Source organism: Drosophila rhopaloa, unplaced genomic scaffold (genome assembly GCF_018152115.1).
Source record: "Drosophila rhopaloa isolate 14029-0021.01 unplaced genomic scaffold, ASM1815211v1 contig_3, whole genome shotgun sequence".
Lineage (NCBI taxonomy): Eukaryota > Metazoa > Arthropoda > Insecta > Diptera > Drosophilidae > Drosophila > Drosophila rhopaloa.
In genome coordinates this window covers 9,915,006-9,929,083 of record NW_025335123.1, presented here as the reverse complement: position 1 = coordinate 9,929,083, position 14,078 = coordinate 9,915,006, and the positions used below count along the sequence as shown (strand labels likewise).

General features: G+C 46.0%; 1 protein-coding gene across 1 annotated transcript; it reads left to right on the top strand.

Annotated features, from left to right (window-relative positions):
* The first annotated feature begins 1,458 nt into the window (after positions 1 to 1,458).
* On the top strand, positions 1,459 to 12,467 carry LOC108049907 (tumor necrosis factor receptor superfamily member wengen). Its single transcript, XM_017131306.1, has 5 exons — positions 1,459 to 1,884; positions 6,837 to 7,343; positions 7,404 to 7,638; positions 10,443 to 10,622; positions 11,526 to 12,467. The coding sequence occupies exons 2-5, from the start codon at positions 6,837 to 6,839 to the stop codon at positions 11,651 to 11,653; spliced, it is 1,050 nt and encodes a 349-aa protein (XP_016986795.1). The 5' UTR covers positions 1,459 to 1,884; the 3' UTR covers positions 11,654 to 12,467.
* Positions 12,468 to 14,078: the final 1,611 nt, after the last annotated feature.

Sequence of the window (14,078 nt, the reverse complement as noted above, 5' to 3'; positions counted from 1 at the left end):
GCAGATTTTTAGGGAATTAAACCACGATCATTTTAAGGTATGCCTCTTTGAATTGGGATGTCTGTAGAAAAAGTTATGAGCTTAGAACTGCAGTTTTTTGGCACTTTTCCGAAAACCCATTTTCAAAAATTTGAAAAGGGGTTCTTGAAAATGACAAAAAATCGACCCAAAAATAAAAAAAAAGTATGAACGAAGATTTTTAGGGAATTAAGCCACGATCATTTTGAGGTATGCCACTTTGAATTGGGAGGTCTGTAGAAAAAGTTATGAGCTTAGAACAAGTTATGAGCTTAGAAGTGCAGTTTTTTGGCACTTTTCCGAAAACGCATTTTTCGAAAATTTGGAAAGGGGTTACATCATTGAAAATTACGAAAAATCGACCCAAAAATAAAAAAAAAAAAGTAGGAACGCAGATTTTCAGGGAATTAAACCACGATCATTTTGAGGTATGCCACTTTGAATTGGGAGGTCTGTAGAAAAAGTTATGAGCTTAAAACTGCAGTTTTTTGACACTTTTCTGCAAAGCCATTTTAAAGTTCATAATCCCCAAATATTAAATATTATTTAACAATGAAGCTGATCAAGAATATATACACTGACTGAAATTATAATACCGTCTGCAAGGGTATACAAATATGTCGTCCGATCCTGGCATGGTGCTCACAGTGGCAGCACCAAAGTATGCAACTAAACTCATAAGTTTAAGTTGGGTTTGAAATGAATAACAAAATACTGTCTACTTTAAAGCTTATCCTCAATCAGTATTTAAAGGTTACCAGTGCAAAAGTTTGCTGGCATTAAAAACGCAGCACAAAAGTAAGCAGATCTTAAAATGAACCACAAATTTTATTTAAGTTTTTATATTTATTTCAAGCCGCTAACACTTGATTCCGTTTATTAAATAAATGGTTAACGTAAGGAATGTCTTACCTAGTTAAATTGGTCAAAAAATTCTCAAAATATTGTCCTTTTTTATTTTTTCTTAACTTTAGTTTATAACCAAGCTTACAATTTGTAAGTAAATAAATAAATGAACATTTATTTTCAAGTTCGAGTGCCAATCTTTGTAATGTAAGAATATTCCATTATTTCCATATTTATGATCTTAATACTGATATTTTCCGCGAAAAATTATAAATTATGCAAAATCTTGGCTTGTAATGGATTAAATACTGATATATTTGCGTTAAAAATTAACTTTGTGAAAAATGCGAATAAGAACTTAAAAAGAAGCGTAGTTTTCAAAGAAAAAGTAAGTAAGTATCCTGAAACTGTGACTGCAACGATCTGGTGACAGCACTCGAAGCACGGCATACTCTTAGGCCCACGGAGAAAGTGATCGTGGGTGGGAATGGTATTCGGATTCCGATTCGGAATCGTCGTTTTCCCGAGAGAGGAGAGTCGATCCGATCCGAGCTGAGGCAGCGCGTATAGAGGCAGCGCCGCAGTGGGCCGCCCTCAGTCTCTCACAGCCCGCGAATAGCTGCGCATCGCTGCGATCGAGCGCCAAAGAAAACCGAGGAAAGCCGAGGAAAACGTATTTCCCACTTGCCCAACCATTTTTCCTGGCGCTGCTCGCACTCGCGACGGCCACAAAGTGCAGTAGTGTATCTCAACGAATTCCGACGATTTTTTTTCCTGTTGCGGGGCCAAGTGCGAAACGAAAAGAAAAGTGCTAATTGTGCAATTGATTGACACGACGATCGATCTGTTTTATCGGTGGCAGTGCGAGGATCATTAGATCATTGGGAGTGCTCGCGTTTCAAACATGAAAACATGAAGCCTGCCGCGAATTGAAAGGCATAAATAGAAGGCAGCAGCAAAAGGCAGAGCAGACGCAGATCGCGCAGATCGCAAACAACAAACGAGTGAAGAAGCGAAAAAGTGAGTGATTTATTTATTGCACAGCCACAGTGGCAGTCACAGTCACAGCCACAGTGACAGTCAAAAGCACAGACACAGGCTCAGGTTTATTATTTGTGCCCGTCCGCCGGCAGATCGCAGCCAAAGTGAAGCCCACTTGCATGCGGAGATCCCTCCGATCTCCGATCTCCTATCTCCATCCACTCACGGCTGGTTATGCTATATATGCTATGTATGCTTATATTCTATATATGCTATATACGCTATGTTGTGTTATGGTTTATGGCTTATGGTTATGCCCGTCGGCTCATCTTCATTCCGCTCTGTTATGCTTCAGTTTCTGTTTCTGTTTCGGAAGCGGCGGCGATGATCTCCGGACTTTGGGGCCACGGGGGCCGGGATGTGGGGGGATGCGGACGCAGACACACCGAAATGGAATGGAATTGAATTAAATCAAATGATAAAACATATAAATCGAGTGCAGAAACAGAGGCAGCCCTCTGTGTGCGGCAACAGAAACAAAAAGACACGGAAAAATGAAGCGAAAATCGGAATTGGATCCGCGCAAAAAAAAAAAAAAATAAGGCAAAAACAGAAGAAAAAAAAAACAGAGCAGGAGCAAAAAACCAGAATCCGAATCCAAATCCGAAACAGAAACAGAATCAGAATCAGAGAGACAATCATAATCACAGAACCCCCATACAGGGCGGACAACTGACGAGATGGATGGACAGATACAGATTGGCTGTGCCATTGGGGGGCTACTACTCCGACATGAATTCAGTATCTGCAATACAGAGATACAGAGATACAGCTACAGATGCAGATACAGATACACTTAGCGAGGCTCGTACAGATACAGATACAGATACAGCTACAGATTCAGACGGCGGAAGGAAAAGATGCAAAGGGTAAACCGGAGACGGCATCCGCACTTGTTGGCAGCTCCTGTAAAATAATAATAAATAGGAAAAACATGCATAGAACTCCGCGGCTAATGTTGCTTACATAACGCCAGAAGCGGAGGGATATTGTTGCCTGCTCTGTTTGTTTCCCCTCTAAATGTCAAAATTCCAAAAAGTCTGAGTTGTCTGTGCCGCCTGCCAATGTAAAAATAAGTTATGTGCAGTTGCCGATACACAAATATATTGCTACAGATGCTACAGATGTACTGTACTTGGTGCGCAGAGGTGATCGCATCTCTGGCACCGCTCCGATCGATCAATATTTCCAGTTTCTTAACCCACACTCTCTACACACACCCCCCTCCCCATCCATAGAATTTGCCGGTTTTTTCGCATTGGTAGATGATTTGCACTTCGCAGAGTTGGGGCATGTCTTGTTGTTGTTCCAGTTGCTGTTGTTCAATGCACACTTGGGTAAACACCAATTCACCGGCCAACAATTCAGGCGAGAGGGGCTGCTAACTGAAAAGCCAAACCTCTGGGCACTTCCAATTCCACTAAATGGCTGCCCAAATGCCAAATGCCGCTTGATCGGGTTGTGTTCCCATCTAGCCGCTGTTGTTCTTCTTCATCGTCAGCGTTGTTGTTTCATTAAATTCCCTGCTCGTTGCCCCATGAAAAGTGCTTAATGGTTTTGTCGCGTTTTGGAATTTACACAACGACAGAGAGAGAGAGAGCGGGGCACACGAAAACAAAAAACAAAAAAAACAAAAAAGCGAAAAAAGTGAAAAAAGCGTACAAAAAAGTCCAACAGCAGATTCAGAATCATAAAATTCGTGAGCGTTCAGCTGACAGTTTAATAAATGCCGCTGCCTCTCACTCTGGCGCATTCATCAGCTTCCATTTGGGGCGATTGCTGGGATTGCTGGGGCAGCAAGTGGGCGGGAGAGGCTGTCAAGATGCGAGCGAGAAGAAGCAGTGCCTGGAATTCCTCACAGAGCTTGAGAATTCCCCACTTGGCAATCGTATAGCCAGCATTTCGTCTCCATTTCATCTAAAATCCCGGTTAATCCCTTTAACATAACTTTAACCGTTCATTATTCCTTATCCATAATTTATGTTGAACTCCGCTTTGTAATTATAACTCCTCGTTGTAATTATAAATATTTTTATTGCTCAGACCATTTTATTTATTTATTTAGTATTCGCCTGTTTTATTATTTTTCTTATTCGGTTTTATAGTTTATCCATACTGTATGCAGAACTTCACTTTATTTTTGCTAATGTTTTGCTTTTCTTATAAGGTAATGTTTTATACCTTTAATACTTTGATTATTTGATTCTCTTTCCTATTTTCACACATGTCCGACTTAATTCTCTACGCAGTAAAATAGTTCTTAACACAAGGAAATGAATTATAATTTGTATCATTTATTAAGTGTTTCACTCTAGCTGTTTGAAAATCGTTTTCAACAGGGTAACCCCTAATTGGAAAATCGAACTTTTCTTGGTAACTCTCCTTGGTAAACTCATCCAAATTCTTGTTCAAACCATAGAAGTTGCCATTTTTGTATAAGTAAAGAGGAACCCAAAGTCATCGCCAAGATCATGACTTCACTTACTGCAGCCACATCTTTGGCTGCAGTTTGTTTCGTTTGATGTGCATTTTATTTTAGGTCGCGAGTTAAAAATACGCCAATCTCTCTGCTGGTGCTTTATTTTCTTTGGCAGCGACAGCCGCCAGAAAAGCGAAGGGACACCACCTCCACTCCACTCCGCTCGTTCGGGCCCGTTCCCTGGGACACTTTGGTAATTGCATTGGAAATGTGGACACGAAAATGCTGTCCCAGATGTTGTGTGTGTTTTTTTTTTGCTTCCAATCCCATTTGCCACCTTTCTGGGTCTTTGGAGCCCAGCAGAAATCGAGCAATCGGCTTGGAGCCGTTCAGCTGACCCATTTAGAAAGGCACCTCCTCCTCCTTCTCAGGCGCCTCAGCCTCAATTAGTGCAGCATAAGAGGCAGAAACGCAACATGATTTAAATTGCTGTCACTGTCAGTTGTCAGACAGCGGCGACAACAGCAGCACGAGCTACAAAAACACCAGACACCAGACGGCAGACAGAAGACAGAAGCGATCGCAGAATGTATCTTATAGAAACACGGTTGCTGACATAATAATCCACTGCTGCTACTACCCCTTTCCATTCCTCTCCTTTCCCGCCGCCTCCAGTCTTGGCCAGAAGTCAGACACATGGGCTAAGAGTGTGCTGCTCTGGGATCCACCATCCGCCATTCCGCTGTCACTCAAACTGGCTGCCCGTCTTTGGCTCGCCGAGATCAGTGATCGCTTTGGGTGCCACAGCCATGATCCACATTCGGTTGAGCAATTCGAAATAAATATTCCTTATGAATTCGCACAGAGAAACTATTCCAAAACGGTTAACAATTCGGAGCACGATCTGTCCACTATTTATGGGGAATGAAATGGGATTGGATGGGGCTGACGACTCTTAGAATCACGATCACGATCATTGGGTTGTGGAGAAAGCATTATTTACCAGTGGACTCACAACCGGAACCATTATGTTTATACAGGTTTCTGGTCGAAGAAATCGCAGGGAAATAAAATCTAATCAGCATAAACAAACGCGTTTTTAATGACGTGAGGCGGGAGGAAGTGCCTTCTAGGGAGTTTCCGATACGAAATTCATTTGAAACGAAAATACAAATAGAAATACAAATAGAAATAGAAATACAAATAAAAATAAAAAGCGTCTGGAACACACTTGTCGCTCATGCTAATGAGCTCCCCCGCCACATGTTTAATTGTCAATTGATCGCCAATTCCAATTTCACCCGATCGATTTGCCTTCTGGTTGGTAACTCAATCCATCCGCTCGAGCTTGAACCCGCACCCATAGCCAGTGGAAGTCTTCCTCCTACTCTCCACCCCCTCCCCATCGTATCCCCTACACCACCCTAACCCCACCCGCTGTTATGGTGACGGTGGCCATAATGGTTGATTTTAATTAAATATTTCTTCTTCCTGTTGTTGTTTCCCTCGTTCGCGTTTGCATTTGCTCTATGGCATGGCCATGGTGGAGGCCCTCTGCTCTACCTCCCTCCCCCCCCATCCGCTTCCCCGCTTCCCAGGGCATGACAAGTGCACGACCCCACCCCATCCAATCCCATCCCATCCCATCCAGAGTTGGTGAATGGGTTGTTATTGTGGCAGAGAAAAGTCCAGATTTTCCAGGGAAAAACCACGAAGCGGCTTCTGGTTTTTCGGGATCGGGACACCACTTCTTCTTCTTCTTCTTGGAGACTCTTTCTCCTCAGTGGAACGGAAGTGGCCCCTGGCTTTCTTGTTTTCCACTTGGCTTGGCCATCGCGTTTGCCGCATAAATAATAATCGCTGCCTATAATAGTTTGTCGTTAATGCGCCAAGGAATCAAAACGAATCGAATCGAATCCGGGGAGGAGCTGAACTCAGAACGTAGAACGTAGAACTCAGAACGGCAACATAAACAAACAGAGGAGGAAAAGGAAGAGGATGAGGATTGAACCCAAGCCGCCGTTGTTGATAGTTGTTGCAAGTCGGGAGTCGGTAGTTGGTTGTCTGTAGTCCATAGTCGGTAGTCGGTGGTCGGTGGTCTATAGAAGGGAACTACCCCAGCACCCGCCATCATTAAAGTTGATTGCAAACTGTACGCATTTATGATCACCATCACCATCAGCACCACATCAGACCGAGACCGAGACCGATGATCGTGACGACGATCGTCATCATTGCGATCATTGCGATGATGAGGGAGATGGCGTCGCATTATCAGCGACTGCGACAGCGACAGTATTAGCATGACTATGACCGTTGGCCGTTTATTAGTTTGCCGTTGCGCGAATTATTTTTATAGAAGATGGCTTCTGGTCTCCAGCTGGCTCCTAAGTGCCTTCTATATCAATAAGCGCGAAGTGGGAGTAGTTCCCATGGGAAAGCCGTGCAGCTGGTTCCCATCAAATGTTGTCGCCCATAAAAGTATCGTTCCTCCTCTTGTTGTTCTTCGCAGATGATGCCGCCAAGACTGCCGGGCCATGGCCATGGAGCAGCAACGACCCCGTCAACGAGTAGGAGTAGCAGTGGCCACCACTTAACGAGAACGCCGGCGAACACAACGTTTCACAAGCGGCGACGGAGGCGACAACAGGCCCAGATCAGCGGCAGTCACATCAGCCTCAGTCCCGGCGGCTACCTGGCCCTGCTCTTGCTCTCCGCCACCTGCTCCCTGGTGGCCAGCAGCTCCTCCACCTCCACCTCCTCCGCAGACACAGCCATTGCGCCGCCGGATCCTCCTCCGGCCAGCCAGCCGGTGGCCACCATCTCCTCCAGCTCGCCCTGCGCCCCGCAGCACTGGTGGGATTCGCAGCGCGATCGCTGCATCCCGTGCACCCGCTGCCAGGGCGAGATGATACCGCTGCGGCCCTGCCAGCTGCACACGGACACCATCTGCGGCTCCATATACGACCTGAAGATCGACTGGGTCGTGCTGGCCAAGACCGAGCCCAACTGGAAGGAGGTGAGTTTGCTTTGCTCAGAGGGAAGGGCCCGATTAGGAGTGACTTTACTTTTTCCGCAGCGCCGAAAGTCCTCGGAGTACGAGCACTTCGAGCACAATGCCCCACTGCAGCATCTGACCCACGAGCAACTGCAGCAGCTGCACGAGGAGGCGGCCGCCGCCTGGGTCCTGGACTGGCAGACCGGCGTCCTCTACGTGGCCGTGCTCACCTGCCTGGTCTTCTTCTCGGTGGCCGCCTGCATCCTCATCCACCACATGCGCCAGTGGCGCCGCATGGAGCGACGCCTGGATCAGGGTGAGTAAATGGTTCTAGCCTAGTTTAGTCCCAGTGCTTTTCACATTCACACGCTCCTCTGGGCACATTTCACCTGCCAGATCGATACGATCCCCCCTCCTCCTCCTACTTATTAATTCAGAGCGCGTCGTTTTGGCCAAGGGCCCGACAGTCCCAAATCCCAGGCAGATCTCCCTGCCTTCTGGCTGCCTGCCTGCTTGGCATGCTTAACGAGCACACATACATATTTATAAGACGACGGGCCCAGAACACGACACTTTGATGTATGGAGGCCCGCCAATTCGACCAGGGCCAGTCGAATCTCTCGCGGAGATTTCCAGCGAATTGTTGCACGATCAGCTGGGCTAAGGGGCATATTAAAGAGGAGCCGAAGAGCCGGAGGACTAGGCAGTGGCGTAGGCAGGGGAAGGGTACTTAGGAGGTTAGTCAAAGCCCCCAACTCGGCTTAAAACTGGTAGAAATGTTGGTAGTATTTTAAAAGTAAAGTACAAACCATTTGTTTTGAAACAAAACCCCTTCACACTCAATTCCGAACAAGCCACTGGCAATTGGACTTGCCTTTCGACTTGGACTTGGTCTGCGCCTGCGCCTACGCCAAAGTAGAACGATATGTCCAAATGTTTTTTGGCGCATGCGAGTCGCGACTCGCGGTTTGCATGCCAAATGGCATGAGCACAATTAGCAGGCACTGTGGCTTCCCTCTCGACCATGTAGGACCTGACCGAAACATGGTACAGTTGCCCTTGGATCACCGCTCAAATGGAGCATGTCAGACATCGCAGCGGGAATGGACGAGTGACTGACTGTCCGATGGGGAGTGCGCTGCTCCCGAAAAGAGTTTCTGCTGCACAGACGCGGACCACATGTTGCAAGACCCCATCATCGCGTTTGGAGGAGCCACAGCTCTCCCCGCCCACGTGGAGATTTATGCCGTGTTTTGATAGCGCTTCTTGTTGATCCAACCCGAGATGTTGTTCCTTCGCATGTAATCATAATTCAGGGCGTGTCGACACACCGCGTCCCACGCTGCGTGTCCAGCGTGGAAAATTTATGGATCTGCAGTTGAGGCGGCGAGAAAAATGGGCGGGGTTGGTTGGGGAAACTCTCTCCACTCTCTCCAGTTCGAGAGGCACTTGCAGCCGGAAGCGGATCTCCTCGGGCAGGTAAAAATCTCAGGTCTCTTCTGGAATAACATCTACTCAAAATGTTCGCCCCCTTCCGCTCAAGGACAAGCGGATGTTTGTCGAAACATTTCCGCGGGCATGTGGAGAATTTCCGAAATCATGTCACACAAGCCCGGGAAAAACATGTTTTCCACGCACAGCAGGCAGGAAACGAAACGAAATGAAATGATGGAAAGGGAAATAAAGGGAAGGGAAGGGAAAGAAAGGGAAAGACCCGGGGAGGAGTTCGGTACAACAGAATTCGGTGATCATCGACAGATTTAAAATAGTGTGACATGCGGAGGTAAAGGGGCAGATTCTGGCTGCACTTGAAGCGGAGTTTCCCCGCTAATGGTGCTGCCCCCCACTCCAGTCGCTTCCGCCTCGAGGGATCTATAAATACAGATACGCCCTGTTCCCTGTTCCATGTTCCCTATTCCCTATTCTTTGGCTAAATGATTGAACCAGCTGCGGGAAACTGTTGCTCTTGCCAGTGGGAAGGTGCAACAGCAACAGCAACAGCAACCGCACTGCAACTGCAACTGCAACACTTCCCGTTCAAGCGCATCATTGACAATTGGGGAGTCCTCCTTCCCATTGGCACGCGCTGCATTGTGGACTCCTTCAACTTGAATAGGGAATCCGCGGCACAGGGCAAGGCGATAAATTTTCGAGCGGAGAAAAAATGTTGCACATTTGCATTTCCTTCTCCATGTTTTTCGCGCTACCCAGACCATTTCCATAAATAGATCGACGGTTGGTGGCTGCTGAAGAAAGGCAGGCACTCCGCCATTCATCGATTTTGTCCCACTTTGCGAGTCCGGCAATTCATAAAAACTTTCTCGTTCTCGTTTTGCCCCAGAGCAGAGCTCACCCATTTGCTTCCTGGACTTTGATTTTCCACGCTGCCCGTTTATGTTCACTAATCTTTTCCGTGGAAAACTCAAAGGCAGCGATATTGCTCCTCCAAACAATCCCAGAACCGAAACGCACACAGGCACAGAGACACCTCATTTGGGAGCCTCACATGTGGCCACAAAATGAAAATGGGAAATGGAAAAATTGGAAATGGAAATGGACAGGGGGAGGGAGAGGGGTGAGGGGAAAGGGGAAACCAAATTCGAATCCAATTGAACTGCGCAAATTTGAAAATTGTGTTGGCCTCGCTTCGCTTTTTTCTCTGGCGTTGTTTTCTTTTCTATTTCCAAGAGATTTTATTGTTCGCGCTGCCGCTGGCCGATTGTTTATAATAAAAGGCGTTGAACGATGGACCAAAGGAAAGAAGACGCACATCATCCACGGGCGGCCGATTCTCTTCTTCTTCTCGCTTGGGCAATGGAACTTAATTTTCGTGTTCAGTTTATAAATAAATGATAAATTATCTGTTGCTGGCCTCGTTCGCCGATGCCGCCCACTGGCCACTGGATTGGTGGGGCTAAAGGGGAGGCAGGGGAAGGGAAGGGGGCGCCGCCGCCTCTTGTTTACAATTCGCAACTCGCTGGGATTGGGGTTTCCTGTGTGCCACCTAATAAACATTTAAGATCGATCGAAGGCCCTTTGTTTTGCAGTGCGAGCTACCGAATCGAGCATCTGAAAGGGGTTTTCCACTCATCTCATCTCTTGTTTTTTTTTTTGTTGCAGATGTGGAGGAGCTGTCGACCAAGCTGATGGCCAAGCTGGCGGAGGTGCAGAGCCTGGACGGAGGCACCTTCTTCATCGGCAACGCGGACGCCTTGCGGGGACTGCCCAACTCCGCAGCGGCGACGCATGCAGCTGCGGCGCAGTCGGGAATCTTCCAGCCGCAACACGTGCTGCTGCCTGGTAAGTGTCCAGGCACTCCAGATCCTCCATCCCAGATCCCCGACCGAGGTCAGCCACTCGAGGAGCCTGGCAGGAGGCGGGACTCTCAGCGGGACTCGGTCGGCGACTCCTCGTAGGAACTATCTAATAGTTCGCTTTCATTCTACCCATTTGCATAGCATTCTTCATTCTACTTCAGCACTTTTACCCTATAAATTGGGAAGATTTGATCATTAGCACAAAATATAAGTGACCTGCGGTGTTCGAAGAAAAACTTTTTTCGACAGCCCCTTTATTTATTTATCAGAGCTAACGACATTAAACTAGTTTAAAGTAACTAGTTTTTTTTATTAATTTAAAAATAAAACCAAAATGAAGTCAAAAAGTCTAAAGAAAGGTTGCCGAAGTATTTTTTTCTTGATACATTATTAATTTAAACCGATGCGAATGATGTATATCTCATAATGTTTTTGGGCATACTCTATCTAACTTGCATAAAATGTGATAATTTTTATTTCGGTTACATTTTTAGTTGAGTTTACTGATGTGCTTTTTTTTTAATGTATATGAAAAGTTATAGGCAGTTTTAGTGGCAGATCACGTTGCGTTTTATTTATCCAAGCTATTATAAGCTATTCAGGTTATCATAACTTGGATAAATACAATGTTACGTGATCTGCCATTGGGGTTTATTGACCCCAAGCAGTTGTTACTTAGATTCGCTAAAAAGTGACCCAGAGCTTAGCTTCTGGGGTCGTAAATTATCCAATTGAAGGCGGTATGGGAATCCATATATTTGAAATGCAAATGAAAACGATATCGGGGGTGCGGGTGGAATTTAAATGAAGGCTGTCACCCGCTTTCGACAGCCACGCTTGTGGCCTGCCCCACTTAACCGTCTCCTCTTCTTCGATCTTCTTGCAGAGAAACGCGGCAAGCACCACGAGCGTCGGATCCTGAAGACCCTTCAGCCCGGAAATGTCTACATCGAGGAGAGCAACGCGGGGCTGGGCGGCATGGGCGTGGGTCTGGGCATGCGCCCCAAGGGCTGAGCGAACGGGAAGGGGAAAGGGGGAGAGGGGGGGGACATACTTAAGGAGTGGCGACGGAGGAGCAAGGACGAAGCATCAACGGAACCGGAACAGGAAACGGAACCGGAACCGGAACCGACAACGGATGGAGGGAAGAACTTTGTACAAACGGCCGCTTAAAGGAAAAACGGAAGGGAACCGAAACTATTATTATTTTTTATATTATTAATCTTATTCTTATTATTACGATTTTTTTTGTCCTAATATTTAATTGAATCGTTATGTTGACTTGTTTGTAATGCGCGGACAGATGAGGACGCGGGCTTCCCGTTGTGGGGGAATCCCGGGCGATGCGGCAGAATGTTTTGTACATAGAGATGAGGCATGTGGCACCCACCCACAAAGTATATGATTAACACGATTATGATTAACAAATTTCTACTTAATGTAAATATTAAGGCGATCGAACCCGCGAACCCAACCTAACGAAAACGGAAAGGAATGGAACGAAACCAAGCAATATCGGCAACATATCAGCTACTATATAGACCGCATATAGACGCGCGTATTGTTAACATCACCCATATCCCCCAAACACTATACACGTATGTATGTACACTTAACCAAGTAAAACAAATATCAAACGAGAGCATTTTCCGGCTAGCTGCTACCGAGCTTAATCGAATTAACTGTAACAGTAATGGTAAAGATACAGATACAACTACTTATAATAATGATAATTAACGGATAACTATATCGATAGGGAGAAATGTCTATGTCCTAAGTGCTATCAGTGTGCAAACAGCAATAAAAAGTTCTATGATTATACGAGAAATGCTTGTCTTTCGTTTTTATTTTGGGTCAAAATGTTATTGTAAAATATATTGTATTAAATTGTATTTTGTAAATTAGCTTTCCAAATGAATTCCGTTTTTGAAAATAAAGGGGAAAACGATAAAATTGCAATCTTGTATTTTAGTTTAAAAACAATGTTTAAAACAATTCATGTGCAATAAAGCTCATAGTAAACATACAAAACCAATTCTACTTTATTAAAGAATGAGTAAACATATCTAATAAGTTTAATTATATTAGATATTTTTAAAGATGTGAATTAGATCATCATTTAGTAGAAGACTAGTTTCGTGAGTTATTCCAAATTGTATATGTATTTGGGTGCCGTTTTCCAACTAGCCAGTGCTTTTCTGGCCCCAGAGTGTCTACAATCTCGGCATCAGCATAATGGAACTGTCGCCTTGAAGCCACATAGCATCTCCACCCACAATGTGCATCGGAACACATGTGGGTGCATGCATAATTGCGTGTCCATGGATGCCGGAGCTCTTCTCGGCGAGGGCGGAGTGCCAGGAAACGTCTTTCAGTGGAAATAGAAATGAAAATGAAAATGAAAATGAAAATGGAAATAGGCGGCTGCCTTCTCTAGCGTTGGGTGCACTTTGCATTTGGCATTTGCATTTTTACAGAATTGTCTCCAAGTTAACATTGAAAATGGTCGGCAAGCGACGACAACCGAATGCCTTTGCATTTATTAATGTTGCTCGTTGTGCAGTTACACAATCTTAAACGATGGCTGCCTATATTATTGCCTATAATATTTGTAAATTCGTATAGACGGCGACGGGCCGACTGTGAAACGCGCAAAAAATTTCCAATGAAAAGCCAGTGCTCCTCGTCCCTCGCCCCGCATCTCTTTCACCATATAGTATTGACCATTCCGCGCACGGAACGCAAGAGTTTCTGATTGCCCAGAGATTGCCCAGCCATGGGCTTTGATGGCCTGGCCAGCAGAAATTAATTAGCCGCGACGTGGCATAAATTAGCAACGGCCAACTGGCGGGCCAAAGAGTTCAGAGTCTAGTTGGGAGCTGGGAAAAGCAGCCAGCCCTGAGGAGATCTCACCAGATCTCTCCAAGGAGCGAGAAACTCCAGCTGGGTGTCCACTTTCACCCGCAACTCCTCCTGGCGCCTCCAGTTCCGATTTCGGTTCTCCTGTTCCCCAGTTTTCCTGCTCGCCAGTTTTCCCAGCTGCCGCGGCACATGCCAAACTCATTTGGGATATTTTTAACATGCAACTGGGAGGAGATCTGTCGCAGCTGCTCGAGATGCACTTGAGTCGGATGGGTCGGTCGTAAAGAGCAGAAGCGGAAGGAAGTGGGCATTAGCATTAGGCGAGAGATACTGGGTTCATAAAGCCATTCGGTGTCGGAAATTAATAGCCCATGGCTGCTCCTTCACTTCTCCACTTCTCCACTCCTCAGTTTTTGGGAACGTGATTGCCAATTGCTCAATGAATCAAAAATAGCGCCACGAGTGCGGCTCTTGAATGAAAAATGCCGATTGGGGATCTCGGGTGACTGGAGGGCAGTGGGAGTAGGGCTTTGTGAGCTTCGGAATGCGCACGTCGATCGCTTTTGGCACTTGGCAC

Bases quoted from the DNA above. Each gene is read 5' to 3' on its own strand.
- LOC108049907 (XM_017131306.1), top strand. From the start codon at position 6,837: ATGATGCCGCCAAGACTGCCGGGCCATGGCCATGGAGCAGCAACGACC. The intron at 7,344-7,403 runs GTGAGTTTGCTT...CTTTTTCCGCAG, and splicing joins CCGAGCCCAACTGGAAGGAG to CGCCGAAAGTCCTCGGAGTA. The intron at 7,639-10,442 runs GTGAGTAAATGG...TTTTTGTTGCAG, and splicing joins GGAGCGACGCCTGGATCAGG to ATGTGGAGGAGCTGTCGACC.